Consider the following 20,550-nt stretch of genomic DNA (forward strand, 5'->3'; position numbering starts at 1 on the left):
ATGTGAACTGTTTGATCTTCTGTCCTCACAAATAAAAGGTATAAGTTTCTCTAGGAAAAACAAAAAAACATAATTTCAGCATAGTTAATTTTCATATTTTTCAAAACAAAATAATTAAGTGTAATTTTCAAATTAATAGACTGCTGTCTTCAAAGAACTCCTATGATAAGAAATGAACAGAAAGAAATGGTAATGATCAAAAGAACTGCTGTTTACAAAGGACAGTGAAACATTTTAATCTGGTATAAAATAACAGAAAGGTATCAGGTACCCAGTTCTAACCTGCACTTTTGAAAATCTTCCCTTAATATGAGCATTTTTCCAAAATTAATGTATTAATTATAATTAATTATAATTAATATGTACAATCAATTTAAAATGGCTGCATCATTATCATCAAAACTTTTTATACACTTTCTATAAAAACTATTATACTATTAAGCTATTATTTATATTATACTTTTAATCAAATCTTATATATATATATCAGAGATCCTTAGTGCTTGCTCAATTTGATTCAGAATCCAACATAATCACTGGGTATCTTCCCACTGATTTCCCTGGGATTTGAATCACACCTTTAGTTCCTTTACATCCCTGCTCTGAACTTGGCCATTTAAATAAAGTGATCTGCATTTTCTGAGTAACTGAAAACCAAGCTTTTATCTTGATATACATAAAAGACCGCTGAAAAACATCACCTGCCTGAAACAAATTAGTTAGCATATAAAAGTACAGAGCTTTTCAACTATATATATATTCTTAATAGGTAAGAAACATAGTTAGTCATTCCAAAAGTCATGAGGACAAAATGCAGCTTACCCTTGTCAACAATAAATGCACTAGAATATTATCCTCAATTTTATATATAGCCTGAGAATGTAGTCTATTACATGTCATTCTGCTATGCATGAAAGCATACAGTGTTGTACTATTGTTCAAAAATTTTAACATAATGCTTCTCTAATTTTCTTAAATATTAAGGAATAACTAGAACTGTTATTGCAGCAATAACTGAGTAATTAGTTTTACAGTTTTAAGAACACACTCTTTGAATATCTGTACTGCTCCACTGTTAGAGACAGCCATTTCAAAATAAAATACTGCTTTTCTATACAAAGTAACACTTCTACTAAACATTGCTAAGAAAACTTTATAAGGAAAAGGTCTTTTTGATTATATTCTGATAATCCAGAATTTTAGCACAAAGATAAATTCAATCCAATTCTTGGAGTGTCACGACCATTTAAAGGAAGAAAATTTAAGATATTCTGTTACATTTGCTGTAAAGAGGTAAGAAGATACAAATACTGTTTGTCTCTTTATATACTATTAGACAATAGCTATGCTTGTATAAATGCAAATAGTTCTGCCAGGTCTGCACCCAGTTTGTACTTTAAATGTGGGATAGGATTAAATAAAAATAAATATATAAAACAGATTTGAGTCCACTTAGCAATTAATATATTTTGCTGTTTTCAATCATTAGGCTAGGCTGTGTTGTCTTAATTCTACTTTATGAGTGATTTTTGACATTTTGACATTTAATATAAATTAATCTTTGTAAACAGTATCAGATGGTGGAGTAAACAAGACTTTTAAAGGAAATAATCATTACTGCAGACAGGATACTGCACAAAAAAAAAAAAAAAAAAAAGATGTGTTAGCTACTTATATTTCATGCCAACATAAGCTGTCACAGTTGTAACTTTTTGCTACTCATAATAATAATCAAACAAACTAATCTCCACAGGAATTTTCTAATGTTTTCATTGACTATCTATTGTCTGAGTATATTACTGTGTAATAAAAGTTCTGTGTATAGCTTTTCCAAACCACTGAGATAACTATTGCAAAGCCTGTAATGCAAATATTATTATCAGAACACCTCGAGTACTGTGTGCAGTTCTGGGCACCACAGTATAAAAAGGACATGAAACTGTTGGAGAGTGTCCAGAGGAGGGCTACGAAGATGGTGAAAAGCCTGGAGGGGAAGACGTACGAAGAACGGCTGAGGTCACTGGGCCTGTTCAGCCTGGGGAAGAGGAGGCTGAGGGGAGACCTCATCACAGTCTACAACTTCCTTGTAAGGAGGTGTTGAGAGGCAGGAGATCTTTTCTCCATTAACACCAGTGACAGGACCCGCGGGAACTGGATTAAGCTGAGGCAGGGGAAATTTAGGCTTGACGTCAGGAGGGGGTTCTTCACAGAGAGGGTGGTTGCACACTGGAACAGGCTCCCCAGGGAAGTGGTCACTGCACTGAGCCTGTCTGAATTTAAGAAGAGATTGGACTGTGCACTTAGTCACATGGTCTGAACTTTTGGGTAGACCTGTGCGGTGTCAAGAGTTGGACTTGATGATCCTTAAGGGTCCCTTCCAACTCAGGATATTCTATGATTCTATGATTCATATTTGACAAGGTACAGAGTAAATATGTTTTTTAGAGCACTGCAGGTTAGTCCAGTTCCATATCTGTCTTAGAATTTTACCTTTGAATTAAATACTAGGAATAGCCTTTAAATACCAGTTGGATAAAAATACTTTGTTTAAGCAAACATACTTTTTATCATTAAAAGAAAGAAAGAAAGAAAGAAAGAAAGAAAGAAAGAAAGAAAGAAAGAAAGAAAGAAAGAAAGAAAGAAAGAAAGAAACATAATTGATCATAAATCAAGTTGTGTTTGTGTTTTCAGGTTTATTATTTTAATATACAATGATCTCCCTGTCCTTATCTCAACCCTTGATCCTTTTCCATCCTATTTTCTTCTTCTTTTCCTTTGAGGAGGAGGAGTGTGAGAGTGGCAAATATGGACTTCAGCTGCCCAGCAGGGTAAAAACACCACACAGTCTCATCTCCAATTTCATTTTTTCAAAGGCTTGCTGTTGCTTAGTGCCCCATTTGAAATTTTTCTTCTTCCAGGTCACTCAATAAAGAGGTGTTACAATCAGACTAATTTGGAATATGCCTTCTCCAAGAACCCACAACACCTAAGAAAGCCCGTGTTTCCTTTTTGCTAGTTGGTGGAGACCTGGTTATTTTGTTGATCGCATCCATTGTGATTTGATGATGTCCATCTTACCTTTTTATTCCTAAAATGGATCTCCTGGGTAGGCCCTTTGACCCTACTTTGTTTTATGGCAAAACCAGCTTTCAGAAGGATTTGGATGATTTTCTTATCTTTCTCAAAAACTTCTGCTGTGTTGCCCCATGCAACAATGTCATCAATGTATTGCAGATGTTCAGGAGTTTCCCCCTGTTCTAGTGCAGACTGGATAAGTCTGTAACAAATGGCAGTGACATGTTGTCATCCCAGGAGCAGTCAATTACAGGTGTACTGGCTGTCCCTGCAAGTGGAAGCAAACTGTGGCCTGCAGTCTGCTGCCAAAGGGATTGAGAAAAATGCATTACAGATATCAATTGTGGCATACTGTTTGGCTGCCTTTGACTCTAGTTCCTACTGAAGTTCTAGCATGTCTGGCATGGCATCACTCAGAGGCGGTGTGACTTCATTCACACCATGATAGTCCACTGTTAGCCTCCACTCTCCATTACACTTTCACACTGGCCATACGAAACTATTAAAGGGTGAGTGAGCCTTGGCAATAACTCCTTGGCTCTCCAGTTGATGAATCAGCTTATGGATGGGAATCAGGGAGTATTAGTTGGTGCAGTATTGCTGCTGCTGCACTACTGTAGTAGAGATCATCACCTACTATTCTTCAATGCTCAGCAATCCCACAATAGAAGGGTCCTCTGAAAGGTGGGGCAAGGTAGGCAGCTGCTTAATTTCCTCTGTCTCCAAGGCAGCTGTACCAGACGTACAACAGTACCCTTTGTGTCCTTGAGGTAGTCTATGCCAAGGATGCGTGGAGCCTCCAGGCCAGTTACAATGGTGTCCTTTTGCCATTCATTCCCAGTCAGGATCATGTCAGCCTCCAATACAGTTAGCTGTTGGGATCCTCCTGTCACTTCAGGATTTTGTCCCTCTATAGACTGATGGCATTAGGATACACTGTGTAACAGTGTCCACTAGAGCCATATACTCCTGAGTGTCTGATGTACCAAGACATTGAATCCACACAGTCCCATAAACAGTTATCCCTTTCCTGCACCTGGCTGGAGGTAGGGCCCCTTTAGTTCTGGTCATTATATTCATTACTCTCTTCTTGAAAATGCAAGTCAGAAGTCCCTTTATTAAAGTCAGAAGTAAGATCAACCCTTTTACTCTGTCTGGGGAAGTGCCCACTCAAAACTGGAGCTGCAATTTTCCTGGAAGAACACACTTTTTTGATTGTTTTTCCTTGCAACTCATGTACCCATGTTTCTATGGTTGAGGTAGATTTTCCATCCCACTTCCTCATTTCCTCTCCATGCTCTCACATGTGAAATCACAGGGTGGCACAAGGTCTGTATACACTATATCCGGTCTCTTGAGAAGAGGAATGCTTATTTCTAATAGCTGAGATAGTGGACTGTAGAGATGCGGAGTAGGAATTGATGGAACTACCAGGACAGATTCTTCACAGCCAGATGAAGGCCAGTAGGAAGGAAGAGAGACTTTCTTCATATTTTTGGAGTTGGCCAGAATTCATCCACTGTTTGTCCCTCTCCGTCTTTACAGGTCATTACTATCAATGACTTAACATAAGTCATTGATGGTGTGTTCCATAAAAACTTCCACCACATGGGTTATGTGCACTTGACTTTATCTGAATATTTGGATAATTGTCCATTGTCCAGATCATCATAAATCACCTCCAGGCTATTTTCCTCAAGTACTGGTACCTCTCTCTATGGTGGTCCACTTGCCTGACTGACATACAACATCTTCCTCAAAGGGATGCCTTTCACACAGAACCACATGAAATCATCTAGGTTGGAAGACCGCCAAGATCACTGAGTCCAACCTCTGACCTGACACTAACCAATCCACTAATAAAACATATCTCTAAGCTCTACATCTAAACGTGTTTTGAAGACCTCCAGGGATGGTGACTCAACCACTTCCCTGGGCATCCTGTTCCAACGCCTAACAACCCTTTCGGTAAAGAAGTTCTTCCTAATAACCAACCTAAACCTCTCCTGGTGCAACTTTAGCCCATTCCCCTGTGTCCTATCACCAGACATGTAGGAGAATAGACCAACCCCCACCCTGCTACAGCTTCCTTTAAGGCATCTATAGAGAGCTATAAGGTCACCCGAGCCTCCTCTTCCCCAGGAGGAACAATTCCATCTCCCTCAGCTGCTCTTCATAAGACTTGTTCTCCAGACCGATCACCAGCTTCATTGCCCTTCCCTGGACCTGCTCAAGCACCTCGATGTCCTTTCTGTAGTGAGGGGCCCAAAACTGAACACAGTACTCGAGGTGTGGCCTCACCAGAGCCAAGTAAAGGGAGCCAATCTTTTCCCTAGTCCTGCTGGCCACACTGTTTCTTATACAAGCCAAGATGCTGTTGGCCTTGTCCACCTGAACACACTGCTGCCTTCCTACCCTCAAGGAGATCAACACATGCACCTAACTTGGTGTCGTCTGCAGACTTACTGAGGGTGCTCTCATTAACCTCATCCAGATCACTGATAAAGATGTTAAAGAGAACTGGACCTAGTACTGAGTCCTGGGGGACTCCACTAGTGACCGACCTCCAGCTGGATTTAACTTTATTTACCACAACTCTTTGAGCCTGGCTATCCAGCCAGTTTTTAACTAAAAATTCCTTCATACTTAACAGGACCCTCATACTTAACCCTCTTGAGGCTGAGGGCTTGTGCCCCTTTTCTTATCACTTTGTCAGTGCTCCCTTCCCTAGAGAGGGATCCCAGCTGCTTGGCTTCTTTGCTCTTTAGTTCCATTCTGCTGGCCCCCATTATCCCAGAATTGGAACTGCCAGGTGACAATGTGCTTGCCTGGATAATGGATGAAATCTTTTTGCATATCTCACAGATCACCCAGGGATAGGAATCAGGTGGTTACTGCCTCATTTATGAGTTCTCCCTTTTTCTTTTCTGTTCTTGTGATGGTCCTGCTTTGGAGTAGTCTTCTTTATCAAATTCTTCCTCATTCCCCTTCTTTGTAGGAGTTTCTTCCCTTATTAAATGAGCTGATTTTCACACCCATTGTTTCTTCTCATGTATGAGGATGATCAGAAATGACTGATATTGGTATGAGTAGGTTCTCTGGTTCAGCTGCAATGCCTGTTGCAAGGCTGCAGTTGCCGCAGAACAGCTGTAGAGCCTGTTACAGGGGTTGGAGTGGCCTCAGCACCTGTTGTTTTGCTGTCAGATCCAGAGACATTCTTTTCCCCTTTGGGGTGCTGAATAATGTTGAATAGCATTCAGTAAGTATGGGCCAGGCCCCAGCACATTGCAGTGATTATAATTTTACTTTATTTATTTATTTATTTATTTATTTTTAATTATTTTACTTTTTAAATTTATTTTACTTTATTTTTTTTTACTTTATTTTTTTTTATTTATTTTACTTTAATTATTTTACTTTTTTTTTTTTTTTTTTTTTTTTTTCCAGGATTCTGAACTTTTTCAGGGGTGAAATTCCAAAACACTGGAGGTGTTGACTGTCTTAGGTACCTGTTCATACTATCCCCTGCACCCTGCTACTCATAACTATCCAGCCTTAGGGCAGATCTCTCATTGGTATTCTTAAAGAGTTTTTTAACCTTAAAACCTGAAGCACATTCAGGAGACATAGCAATAGGAACATGCTGGTTAGAATATCCCAAGCATATCCAAAATTCCCAACACCTGTTGTAATTAACCTTGAGAAGAAGTAGGAGGTGAAACAGTAAGAGTATGTGAAGGAGTTAAGGAAAGTGGGCCACACTGACTGGTTGAAAAAGATTGGAGAAAAAGAGAGTGTAATTATTAATAGCTTTGGAAAGATGGTTCCCAAAGAGCAAAGATGATGACAATGCTGAGTACAAATACCAGATTAGTTTCATGACCTGCAATTTTATTATGTCTTAAGCCAGTATTACATGATACAGCAAAAGGGTAACCTTAATTCAGCCCCCAGGGGTGATCAATGTTATAGGGAGCAAAGAGCAAGTAAGGTACAACATAAAATGACTGTGAGAACAAACAAACATACACACACAGAAATCAACATTGAAACCAGCAGCTTTAAACTAATATAGTGTTTATAACAAATGTGTTTTAACTTGCTGTGGTCAGATCCATCACTATCTCAACATTTTTTGTCCCAAGCTGAGTGCCAAAAGTACTGTTGTGGTTTAACTCAGCAGGCAGCTAAGCACCACACAGCTGTTTGCTTACCTCCCCCTTCCCCACAGTGGGATAGGGGAGAGTATCAGAAAAAAAAGGTAAAATTTATGGGTTGAGATAAAGACAATAGAATAGGATCAGGAAGGGAAAATAATAACAGTAAAAATAATAATAGTAACAATAATAGAGGAGAATTATACAAAGCAAGTAATGAACAATGCAATTGCTCACCACCCACCAACCAATGCCCATCTCATCCCTATAGCACTGGCAGCCCCTCCCCCAGGCCAACTCTCTCCAATGTTATTGTTCAGCATGATGTGATATGGTATGGAATATTGCTTTGGCCAGTTTGGGGCAACTGACCTGGTCTTGCCGCCTCACTGGCAAGGCAGTGGGAGAAGTCGAAAAGTCCTTGACTTAGTGCAAGCACTGTTCAGCAACAACTAAAACAGTGTGCTTGAGCAACCTGATCTAGTGAGAGGTGTCCCTGCCCAAGGCATGAGAGTTGGAATTGTATGATAATTAAGATATCTTCCTACCCAAATCATTCTACGAGTCACAGAATCACAGAATTGTCTCCATTGGAAGAGATCTCAAGATCATTGAGTCCAACCTCTGACCTAACACTAACAAGTCCTCCACTAAACCATATCACTAAGTTCAACATCTAAACATCTTTTAAAGACCTCCAGGGATGCAGGTCAACCACTTCCCTGGGCAGCCCATTCCAACGCCTAACAACTTTTTCGGTAAAGAAGTTCTTCCTAATAACCAACCTAAACCTCCCCTGGTGCAATGTTAGCCCATTCCCCCTCGTTCTGTCACCAGGCACATGGGAGTCTATGATTATATTGGCCTTATTCTGTTCCAAAATCTGAAACACAACACTATCCCAGCTACTAGGAAGAAAAATAAATCTATCCCAGCTGAAACCAGGATACTAGTATACTGTTGATATTAAACTGTACTTAAATAAAATAAAATATTACAATTTATATTTATATGAATAATTTGTATGATAAAATGTTCATTTCAAACTGTGTAACATAATCCATGCATATAGTGTATAATGTAATCTAATCTATAGTAGCTGCTTTTCAGTAATAAGCTATCACATTCACTACTAAAGACAAATATTAGAGAGACAGAGGAATGTTCTCCAGTTTAAGCCTTCTCCAACCATTACTTAATTCAAATTAGTGTACATATAAATACACACACACATGCACGCATTTGCACACCAATTTATATGTTTTCTTTTTGTTTGTTTGTTTGTTTTGTGTTTTTTGTTGTTTGTTTGTTTGTTTGTTTGTTTTTGGCTTTCTGCAGGAATATCAGTTAAAATAGAATGAACATGACTTTCTTCAAAAATAGAGACAGACTATTCATATAGTAACTCAGCATTCAGAGACAGGAGTAATAATTTATAATAACATATATCTATAGATATAGATATATGCTGGTCTAGGTACATTCTGGATCAATTATCAACTTTTTGACGTATGAGATATTGATAATTCCAACTACAGAAATACAAGCTGAATTTTCTCCATGTAAGCAAGTCAAATAGTAATACACCACTGCAATACAATGACTTTTTCCTATACACTATAACTTTCTGGGACAAGATGGTTATTGTGAACTACACTTCTTTCTGCTTACATAGCTGGAAACAGGTGGAAAACTAATGATCACAGATTGGTATGCTGTGGCATAATGTCATAAATTAAGTGGTCTCAACAATAATCAACTTTGCTTCCTAGACTTTTTCATGTCCAATAAAACAATTAGCAAAGCAAAACACAATGAATAATATTTAGCAGAGGTAGTTTTTCAAGATGACCACATTCATCTCCTGTTATTTGAATTCTTTATTTGTAAAACACCGGTTATCAGTCTTTCCAAAAATGTTAATAGTTCTCAGAGGCTATAAAAGAGGTTTTTCTTCCATTACACAAAAGGTTAAGTAAGCAAGGTAGTGCAATATCCATCAGCTATTTCAAAGTATTCAAACTGCTCATGGAGCAGATTATCTTGAGTGTCATCACATGGCACTTGCAGGGCAAGCAGGCGATCAGGCCCAGTCAGCATGGCTTTATGAAAGGCAGGTCCTACTTGATGAACCTGATCTCTTTCTGTGATAAAGTGACATGTTGGGTGGATGAGGGAAAGGCTGTGGATGTGGTCTACCTTGACTTCAGCACGGCCTTTGACACCATTCCCCACATTCTCCTCAAGAAACTGGCTGCTCATTGCTTGGACTGGCATATGCTTTGTTGGGTTAAAAACTGGCTGGATAGCTGGGCCCAGAGAGTTGTGGTGAATGAAGTCAAATCCAGCTGGAGGCTGGTCACTAGTGGCATCCCCCAACACTCAGTACTGGGGCCAGTCCTCTTTAATATCTTCATCGATGATCTCAATGGAGGGATTGAGTGCACCCTCAGTAAATTTGCTGATGACACCAAGTTAGGTGTGTGTGTTGATCTGCTCGAGGGTAGGAAGGCTCTGCAGGAGATAGATAGGCTGGACAGATTGGCTGAGGCCAACCGTATGAAGTTCAACAAGGCCAAGTGCCTGGTCCTGCACCTTGGCCACAACAACCCCATGTAGTGCTACAGATGGGGAGATGAGTGGTTGGAAAGCTGCCTGGCAGAGAAGGACTTGGGAGTACTGCTGATAGTTGGCTGAATATGAGCCAGCAGTGTGCTCAGGTGGCCAAGAAGGCCAACAGCATCCTGGCTTGTATAAGAAACAGTGTGGCCAGCAGGACTAGGGAAGTGATTATCCCCTCTGGTGAGGCCGCACCTCGAGTACTGTGTTCAGTTTTGGGCCCCTCACTACAGAAAGGACATCGAGGTGCTCGAGTGAGTCCGGAGAAGGGCGATGAAGCTGGTGAGGGGCCTGGAGAACAAGTCCTACGAGGAGTGGCTGAGGGAGCTGGAATTGTTCCTCCTGGGGAAGAGGAGGCCCAGGGGCAACCTTATTGCTCTTTATAGGTATATTAAAGGAGGCTGTAGCGAGATGTGGATTGGTCTATTTTCCCATGTGCCTGGTGACGGGATGAGGGGAAGTGGGCTAAAGTTGCACCAGGAGAGGTTTAGGTTGGATATTAGGAAAATTTCTTTACTGAAAGGGTTGTTAGGTGTTGGAATGGGCTGCCCAGGGAAGTGGTCGAGTGACCATCCCTGGAGGTCTTCAAAAGACGTTTAAATGTAGAGCTTAGAGATTTGTTTTATTAGAGGACTGGTTAGTGTCAGGTCAGAGGTTGGACTCGATGATCTTGAGATCTCTTCCAACTTAGATGATTCTGTGATTCTGTGTGTGCGTGTGAAACTGACCATACCAGTTACTTCAGATAAAGATATCCCTTTCAAGTTCAGCAATGGAGAAGTCTCTTCCTAAGTTCAGTGAGGAATAAAATTAACTACATCTTAAATAATGGCTACAAAATTTTATTTTTATTTTTATTTTCATTTGATCTTTACCATTTAACCTTGGACATCCTTCTAGCCAAGTGAATATCTAATCCATTTTTTCCAAACTTGTTAAAATTTTGGCCTCTTTGTAGTGATGTAAGCAGAAGTTCAAGAGGCCATATTTGCCTTTTCTGAACAAGCACTTTCTTATATCAGTTTTAATTACTTTTTTTTACCTTTCACTTTCAATGAGCATCTGGAAATTTAACATCATACCAAAATATGTCCAATAATATAACTTATTTGGTGTGAGCTGAGATTTTCTTAGCTTTGTGTTTATAATCACAATGCTAAACATTTTATTACTTCAATGCATTTTCTTCATGAAGCAGTCCTTTCAGATTGCAAGACAAATCTCCATTTAATGTCTTGCCTGCTCAACACCCATATCTCAGAGCTAAAATCCCAAATGTCTATTTACTATTAAATTCTGCTACATTTGTTTCAATTATCTTTTTTCTCTTATCTGCAAGCCTTATTGTGTTCATTGCCGCATGTTCAGACAGTTTCTAAGAATATACATATTTTTGGTTTACACTTTTGCTTTATTTATTTTTGTTCACATAGTGTAATTTTTCTTACTTAGATTCAATCACCTTATCTATCTCATCATTTTCCTCATTGCTTGCTGGTTCACGGTGCCTTTGTTCCCTGTTTTTAATTGCTATTATTCCCTCCCTCAGTCTGCACTGGTCTTTGATCTTTTTTCCTTATTTCCTTACCTCCTCATTGATCTTTGATTGGAACTTACACTGTTTTATTTTCTCTTTCTTTGTAAAAGGAGACTGTCATCCTATTTGTTTTTGTTCATTGGTCACTAAATTCCAAAGTGAAATTCTTTTCTTCCTTTGTTGTTTTCTCTTTCCATGCAAATAGTGGAGAGAGTTAGAGAATAGTGGCTCAACCAAAAGAAAAATCAATGATTCAGTTATCAGTGGTTTGAAGGTGTTTCCAAAATGCTGAATCCTTAATTTGATCCTAATCAACTCATGGTTTCTGCTCTGGTTGCTAATTTGGACAGAAAGTGAACAGTGATGAGAGAAAAAAAGTGCCTGTATTTAGAGCATAATAAAAATAAGTTGAGTGGAAAAACAACAAAGAGCTGTGGTTGCCTCTGATGGAAGGAAATCTTTATGAGAGATGCCTCTGATAAAGGAAGCTTTTTGAGATTTAGTAAATGTCCACTGTCTCCCTGTCAATAGCTATTATTTTACATCAACAGCCCCAAATGCTTAAACAGAAAAAGGAAAAAAAGTGAAAAAGGAAGCTTTGCACATTTTCAGTAGTCAAGATTATTTGGGAATAAACCCTGAATAATTGCAAATATTCTACTCTGACATATGCCTTAAAGGCTTAATAAATGAATAACCAAAGAGATTTTGTCTCTGACAGATTTAATCTAGAACCTCATTATTGTGGTTTTACCCAGCTGGGCAGCTGAGCTCCACCACAACCACTCTCTCACTTGCCCTCCTCAGAGGGAAAGGGGAAGAAAATACAATGGAAAGGGATCAAGGATTGAGATAAGGACAGGGAGATCACTTGACTTACTACTTACAAGCTAGAGCAGTGAGAAACAAAGGAAACAAATTAAAAACACCTTTCCAATAAAAACACCAATTCCAATATAATTGTAGCAGATATGCATTTTTTCTCTGCTTAAAATAGATCTGAATTTGTTTCATCAAATTCAATGCAATGTTAATTTCATTATGAATATTTAAAAATTAAATCAATTAACTGGTTACGTACTGGTAATTTTGGGAAATATATTTACTTGGAACTGTGAACAAAGTTTGGGTAGATAATCGCAAATTATTGTTCAATTATTTAAAACTATTTCCAATATCACACTACAAATTGGGGTAACTAATTAGATCAATAAATGATATTTTAAGGAAAACAAAAACAAAAACAAAACAACAGACACACACACACACACACACAAAAAAAAAAAAAAAAAAAAAAAAGGACATAAATACTCTGGTGTTTCCTGATAGTACATTAGATGTTATGCTCTGGAATTTCTTAAAAACTAAACTTACAAAAATTATATAGGTTGTAACGTAAAACAGTTACTAAGAAATGTTAGAACTGAGGTTGAAATTCTCTCAGTCACCTACAAATACATTGTATCACTGCCACTAATTGCATGTTTTAAAATTACTTGCTGTTTACATATAGTATTCAAGGACTGACATGAAGAGTACTCAAAGAAAAAATCATACAGTTAATCCCATACTTTATACAATATCTAAATGTTTCTGTGAACTTAATTATTTAATAGTTTTGTCCCAGATTTTTGTATATGGTATCAGAATCTGGAGGAACCCAACAGACCCTCCTTGCCATGACCAGCCTCAGTTGGGATTCCCACTCACTTTTGCACAAGGGTCCTGAGACTGTTACAGCTCACCCCGGGCTGTCCAGACCATGCCTCAGTGAGGCAGGTGCTTAGGGAGGTGCTCCTCCCTAGCTCTGTCCCTGTCCCTGCCTCATGTATGAGTTTTTTACTCCCAGATGAGATTGTTGGAGGGACCCTAGACCTGGTTCATCACTTGTAATGTCAGGGACTGTTACTCCTGTGACTAGTTCCCAGGACCCTGTTACCAGTTCCCAGGTCTGCACTTGCAGGATTGAGCCCTGCTGAGAGCACAGCCTGTATGTGGTCAACCTTGACACCCAGCTTTTACCCTTCAAGGAGCAATCCTGTTTCTGGTAATCCTTGATATATGGCACTAGCTACTACAGTGAATTATTTGCAAGTTTTACTAAAATTTGTTTTCATAATATGCAAGGGGTATCATTAGATGACTCCATGTGGCTTTTTCAAAACTGGTGGTTTATGTGATGTTTTATCAGTTCAAAACACACTTTCCATTTATTTAACTTAAAAGTGAAATTTCTTATCATAAGTGCTTGTTTCTCAAGCTGAGCACCCAGAATTTTTTAAAAAATGTTATTGATATGCATCTTCAAAAAACTTGTTTGAAAACATCTAGTAACATACAACAACTTTTTGAAAGGCAGAACATTTATAAAAATGGAACAGGATTTCTACCTGAAAATACAACACTTTCACTCAGAATAGAAGTCAGAACTATTAGCTAATTTCCAAAATAAGATGTAATCAAAGTGGCAATTTTAAACCAATCACATAAAAACAAACCCTGCCTTTGTTTTTTTTTCTTTTTTAACTAAATGTATCAACATGAAAGATACAGTACACAGAAGTGTCACAAAGATGCACAGGGAAGACAAGAATAAAAATAGTGACATGCTACAAGTAGACTAACAGGAATGAAATTTGCTGAAAGCTTATTTCAAATACAAGAAGTAATAATATTTTTTTCTGCTAATAGATTTTTTTTTTTGTGGATGCTACAGAAATATGATTTATAGAAATATGTATCTATTTGTCTTCACAGCTTTATTCTAGATTTTCTGTATTTATAGTTTGAGGCAAGTATCTAGCACATTAAATATGTTTGATCAAGCATATACAATAAAATAATACATGAAAGTATAATATTGACTGTACACTTTCTTTAATGGCCTTATCTGATATGCTTCTCTTTCATTTGTGGATGGTTTAGCTGTCATTAAGTGCCATCTAAACTACATAACGTTGTTAAGCAATTTCTGAAGACAATCAATAACTACAAAATTCAACAAGATTCAATTTTGAGGAGAAAAATTAAAGGATATACAAAGCTGCATGAGGATGGAGTCAGAGGTCATGAGTTTCACAAACAGCCCAGATGGGACATTTCTTTATGTCATACAGAAACCATTTTCAATGAACAAATTGTAGTAGAAGCCAATGTCTGAGACCATTTTTTAGCTGTCCTGTTATGTACTTTGCAAATAGATGTGTATAATCCCCTGAGAATATTTTAGTCTTTAAGGTGATGGTGAATTGATTAAATTTTTATGAATGTCACTAGGTAATAAAACAAAATCGACTGTCATGTTAGAAAGAAACTTTCCACAAGAATCTGTATACCAGTAAAACTCTATTTAAGTAAATAACTTTTGCAAAAAGAAAAGTTCATGAAACATTATCTTACTCCTTCCTACAGTAATCTGAGAAAATAAACATCACCATGAAAGAACTAATAGAGCTTGCATAATTTCACTATTACTTTCTTAAATTAAAACCCAATACTCCAGTCTCACACAAATGTATACTTTTTTTTTTTTTTTTCCTTGCACAGGCAAAATCTCGCAAGTCTTGTGAAAAAATCTATTTCAAGACTTGTATGGAGACTTAATTGCATTTTCCTTTTTAAGTGCTGATTTATACAACTGACTTCTACAGAATTCTTATCTATTTCCCTGACATACTGTAGTGGCATTCTAAGTACCAAAACTTTGAGCATGCCAGACTTCCTTGACTTTGCTTTCAATATATCAAAAATAAAAAAATAAAAAAATAAAAGCATCCTAAAACTTCAGATTTGAAGGCTAAGTTTAATGTAAAAGGAATCCTGAATACATATATAAATATATGGAGATAGATATTTATATATATATGTTTGTACAGATAGGTGTACATAGAAGTATGCACATATGCAGCCACACAAATACCTTCTTTGTGGTTTGAACAAGTTATACAAATTACAAGGTATTACTTTCCTCTTCCTCACATCCTTCTAGCTTTCTTCACCTGTTTTCTCTGATGTTCATTAAGACTATAACTCAGTAAGAACTGTAATTCCTAATATTAATTATTAATTATTCTATTGCACTTGTACAGAATGTTGTTCACATGTTCCCTGGGATTACAGTTTACAGTATATTCACCAGTGGAAGTCCTGACTGACAATGAGGGTCTTACTTTTTGGACTCCTACATGAGATCAAATATCCATGTAAACTATTTTTTGAGGAGTGGGCATTAAGGAGGAAAGCAACATGTACTTGTGTCTTCTTCTTGTGGAAGACAACTCTCATAGTTATGGGTACCCTCTTTCCTGCAGCTGATATTAGAATTGCACACAAACACTCATGAAACAGGAAGTACAATGGGAAATATAGAAATACAAAGAAAACAACCTTCATTACAAATAAATTTCCCCATATCTGCTAGGTGTTATTCATTTGACAAACAGAATTTGCAACCTACACAGACATGAGTCAAAGAATTTTACAGTTCTAATTCCCCTCTAGTAATTTGTTACATTATCATTGTAGTGTACAGGTGCTGGACTGTTAGTCACTCTTAGACTGTGACCCATCAAGCTCTTGATTTTTCAAATATTTTTTTCACTGTTGAGATCCCCTCATCTTAGAAGTTTCTTATAAACAATAACAAAAATATATTTTCTACTTTAAAAGACATTTTGTTTTTCAAATTCCTCTTGAAAGCCTCCTATTGAAAAAAAATGAAAAAGTTCTACAACTCAGGGCGGTCATGCACCTTGAGACACACCATTTCATCCTCACTTTATGTTCATTCATACACGTATGTTTCTTAATTCATTGCATTATTGAGACAACAGATTTTATGAGGGCTAATGTTTTTAACACTTATTTTAAATGTAATTAAAACACATAATATACACTTAAAATCATTTTTAATTGATTAAAGAAAAGTTGTACCTTAAAATCTAAATAACAAATAATTAGTAATATAAAGGCATTAGTTTTAACTATTTTCTCAGATATTTTTAACATACGAATAGACGTTACATTTTAATAATGTTTATTATTTACCTTGTCCTAAAGTTTGCAGGATGAGGATGCCCATCATATAATGACAAATAATCATATTCTTCTTCAAGAGCAAAAGACTGAAAGACAATCTGTATCCTGTTTCTTTCTTCTGCTATTATAACCCATGTACAATTTGCACCATTTGGATATCCATATGGGAAGCCAGGGCTTTCTATAGTTCCATTCAGTCCTTTTAAAGTTCCACCACAGGTATAAATAAATCCTAAAAAAAAAACAAGCAAGGAAACAGAAGTTAGCAAAATGGGTTTTGTTTTGTTTTAATATCAAGCTTCAACAAAAAGCCATTTCAATTCACAATTTCACTTTTATCAAAATACTTCTCACCAAGCTCTGGCTTAAGAAAGGTAGAGTCCATGATTTAATATAAATCATGGCTACTTAATTCAAAACCACCCCTACAAATGTGTTTTCCACACTGTTTATATAAAGACAAATGGTAGCATTTTCACAAATAAATATATACAGGTGTAAAACATATTTGCTCATCTATGAGAAAAACTATTTGCATAAATTCTTTTTTTTTTTTTTTTTTTTTTTTTTTTTTTTTTTTTTTTTGTAAAAAGCAAGAGGAACTCCATAGCAGTTAATGAATCCTATTCTACAGTTCTGCTGTAGTTCTGCTACAGATTATATCCATAAACCTTTTGCTGCTCCTCCCTAGATTTTGGGACTGGAAGAGGCTGAAAGGCTATTATGAGAAAGCTTTTTATAAACAATAATTCTGTTGTTTAAACTGTATGCTTAAAAGATCAAGATGAAATAGTCATCTGTTACATCCCTATGTTATCTCATGTAAAAACAACTCCACTGTGTATTTGTAAAACCAGAAAGAACTTATTAAGCTTTAATATATATAAATACAGTAGTAAGATGAACAACTTTTATGTTGACGACCAAGTGGACCAAAAAGATGGATCTGCAATGTATCCTCTTCAATGTGACTATCCCCAAATTCCTGAAATAGCTTCCACATACAAAATGTAGGACTATTGTTAAAAAATGTGAAAATTCTTCTTCTTCTTCTTCTTCTTCTTCTTCTTCATCTTCTTCTTCTTCTTCTTCTTCAGAGAAAAACATTTGTTTAGGAAAAATGAGAAATCAATAATAATTATTAAAAAATAATGTATCCTGGCAGGACATGTTTTTCTTTTGCTCTAAGTTTCAGTTATAGCAGTTCCTAATTGCTTTCTCCAGGATTTCTGCTCTTTGATCCCTTAAAAAATTAAATTATTTTTCCCGTTTTGCCTTTTGTGCTCCAGAAACTTGTCTTCCCTAAGTGCATTCAGAGCAAGTGTCTTCCACTAAGAGGAGAATTTCACTGAGAGAGGCAGCTGCTCAGCATGCTTTTTCAGAGAAAGATGATATGCATTTCATAACAAAATACAAACAAGATGTCATCTCTTTATGTATATATTTGAGCTCATTAAATCATCTTCATTATGGCACATTCACAAGCATGTCTTCATGTTGAACATTTAAATGTGCAGAGATCCTTATTCTGAAGTGTGAAGTAGAAATCTCTTAAGATTATACACTTTGTGTTGTAACACTACATTATTTTTTTTTTGATAATAGAAGAGGAACATGTACAATTTTATTTATTTTTCAAATCTTAGTTTTTTCATATTTATCTCCAACAGTAAGAAAAGATTACTTTTATACAGTATGATTACTATTTTACAGTCAGTATATCATAGATATGTAGGACAGAGGGAATGGAAGGTCCTCTTAGAGAGTAATTAGGGCTTTGTTTGCCTCATCTGACATGCATAATAAATTTTACCTTCTGCAAATTAGATTAGAGAATTCATTTTCATGTCAGTACCTATTATGACTCATTTGTTATTTTCATTGCTAGTAGTCTGTTTTATTTATTTATCTATTTCTGAATCTCTCCCTCATATACTGTTTTAGTTCTTCTTTATGTGTTATTATTTATTGTTTAGGCTCAGTTGTTTTATTTAGCACTTTTAAAATCTTTTGGAACACAGTTTGTGCACAAGTCCCTTTACAAAATTAAACTTATCATATGACCCTCATCATAGAACTCTAGCACCTTCCCCCAAACACAGTCACTGGAATAAAACATTTAAAATAGCTAAGTGTCTGTTCATATCTTTAATATGTCCTCTTTTTTTTTTTTTTCTTAATTTATTTTGTTATTATCTTTTTAATAAATCTCTTGCTGAGGTCTACTTCAGATTAATCTCAGATAAACCTTAGAGAGAGAGACACTTGAAAATTATATAGTGTGTGCTGATAACTTCTATCCATCTCTCCAGACCAAATATGGAAAGCACAATGTGAACTTTAGCTCAAGGTTATAATGCAGTTCCATAATTCCAAACCTTTGTCACTGCTGCCATGTCTAATCACAGAATCACAGAATCACAGAATTTCTAGGTTGGAAGAGACCTCAAGAGCATCGAGTCCAACCTCTGACCTAATGCTAACAGTCCCCACTAAACCATATCACTAAGCTCTACATCTAAACGTCTTTTAAAGACTTCCAGGGATGGTGACTCCACCACTTCCCTGGGTAGCCCATTCCAATGTCTAACAACCCTTTCGGTAAAGAAGTTCTTCCTAAAATCCAACCTAAAACTCCCCTGGCTCAACTTAAGCCCATTCCCCCTTGTCCTGTCACCAGGCACGTGGGAGAATAGACCAACCCCCACCTCGCTACAGCCTCCTTTAAGGTATCTGTAAAGAGCAATAAGGTCACCCCTGAGCCTCCTTTTCTCCAGGCTGAACAAGCCCAGCTCCCTCAGCTGCTCCTCGTAGGACTTGTTCTCCAGGCCCCTCACCAGCTTCGTCGCCCTTCTCTGCACCCGCTCAAGCACCACGATGTCCTTCTTGTAGTGAGGGGCCCAAAACTGAACACAGTACTTGAGGTGCGGCCTCACCAGAGCTGAGTACAGGGGGACGATCACCCCTCTAGCCCTGCTGGTCACACTGTTTCTTATGCAAGCCAGGATGCTGTTGGCCTTCTTGGCCACCTGAGCACACTGTTGCTCATATTCAGCCGACTATCCACCATCACTCCCAGGTCCTTCTCTGCCTGGCAGCTCTCCAACCACTCATCTCCCAGCCTGTAGCTCTGCTTGGGGTTATTGCGCCCCAGGTGCAGGACCCGGCACTTGGCCTTGTTGAACTTCATGCAGTTGACCTCAGCCCATCGGTGCAGCCTATCCAGATCCTCCTGCAGAGCCTTCCTACCCTCAAGCAGATCAACACACGCACCTAGCTTGGTGTCATCTGCAAACTTACTGAGGATGCACTCAATGCCCTTGTCCAGATCATCGATGAAGATATTAAAGAGGACCGGCCCCAGCACCGAGCCCTGGGGAACGCCACTAGTGACTGGCCTCCAACTGGACTTGACTCCATTTACCACGACTCTTTGGGCCCGGCTATCCAGCCAGTTTCCAACCCAACGAAGTGTTCGCCAGTCCAAGCCAAGACAGCCAGTTTCTTGAGGAGAATGCTGTGGGAAGCGGTGTCAAAAGCCTTGCTGAAGTCAAGGTAGACCTCATCCACCCAACATGTCACTTTATCACAGAAAGAGATCAGGTTCATCAAGTAGGACCTGCCTTTCATAAAGCCATGCTGACTGGGCCTGATCGCCTGCTTGCCCTGCAAGTGCTGCGTGATGACTCTCAAGAGGATCTGCTCCATGAGTTTCCCTGGTACTGAGGTCAAACTGACAGGCCTGTAGTTTCCCGGGTCTGCCCTCAGGCCCTTCTTGTAGATGGGTGCCACGTTTGCTAGCAGCCAGTCAACTGGTACCTCCCCCAATAGCCAGGACTGCTGATAAATGATGGGTAGTGGCTTGGCCAGCTCCTCTGCCAGTTCACTCAGTACCCTTGGGTGGATCCCATCAGGCCCCATCTACTTGTGCACATCCAAGTGCCGTAGCAGGTCACCAACCAGTTCTTCGTGGATAGTGAGGGCCACATCCTGCTCCCCATCCCCTTCCACCAGCTCAGGGTACTGGGTATCCAGAGAACAACCGGTGTTGCCGCTAAAGACTGAGGCGAAGAAGGCATTAAGCACCTCCACCTTTTCCTCATCTCTTGTAACTAAGTTTCCCCC

The 20,550-nt window shown here is 38.0% G+C and overlaps 1 protein-coding gene across 5 annotated transcripts in view; it reads right to left on the bottom strand.

The window, feature by feature from the left end:
- The window catches only part of CSMD3 (CUB and Sushi multiple domains 3), a 684,493-nt gene that overhangs the window by 577,120 nt on the left and 86,823 nt on the right, over positions 1-20,550 (bottom strand). For all 5 annotated transcript variants that reach the window (XM_084509891.1, XM_084509890.1, XM_084509889.1 and 2 more), the window contains exon 2: positions 16,435-16,657. In XM_084509891.1, coding sequence (XP_084366017.1) covers positions 16,435-16,657 — 223 coding nt within the window. The remainder of the gene's footprint in view (positions 1-16,434; positions 16,658-20,550) is intronic.

This window comes from Aythya ferina (genome assembly GCF_964211825.1).
Source record: "Aythya ferina genome assembly, chromosome: 2".
NCBI classification, from domain to species: Eukaryota; Metazoa; Chordata; class Aves; order Anseriformes; family Anatidae; genus Aythya; species Aythya ferina.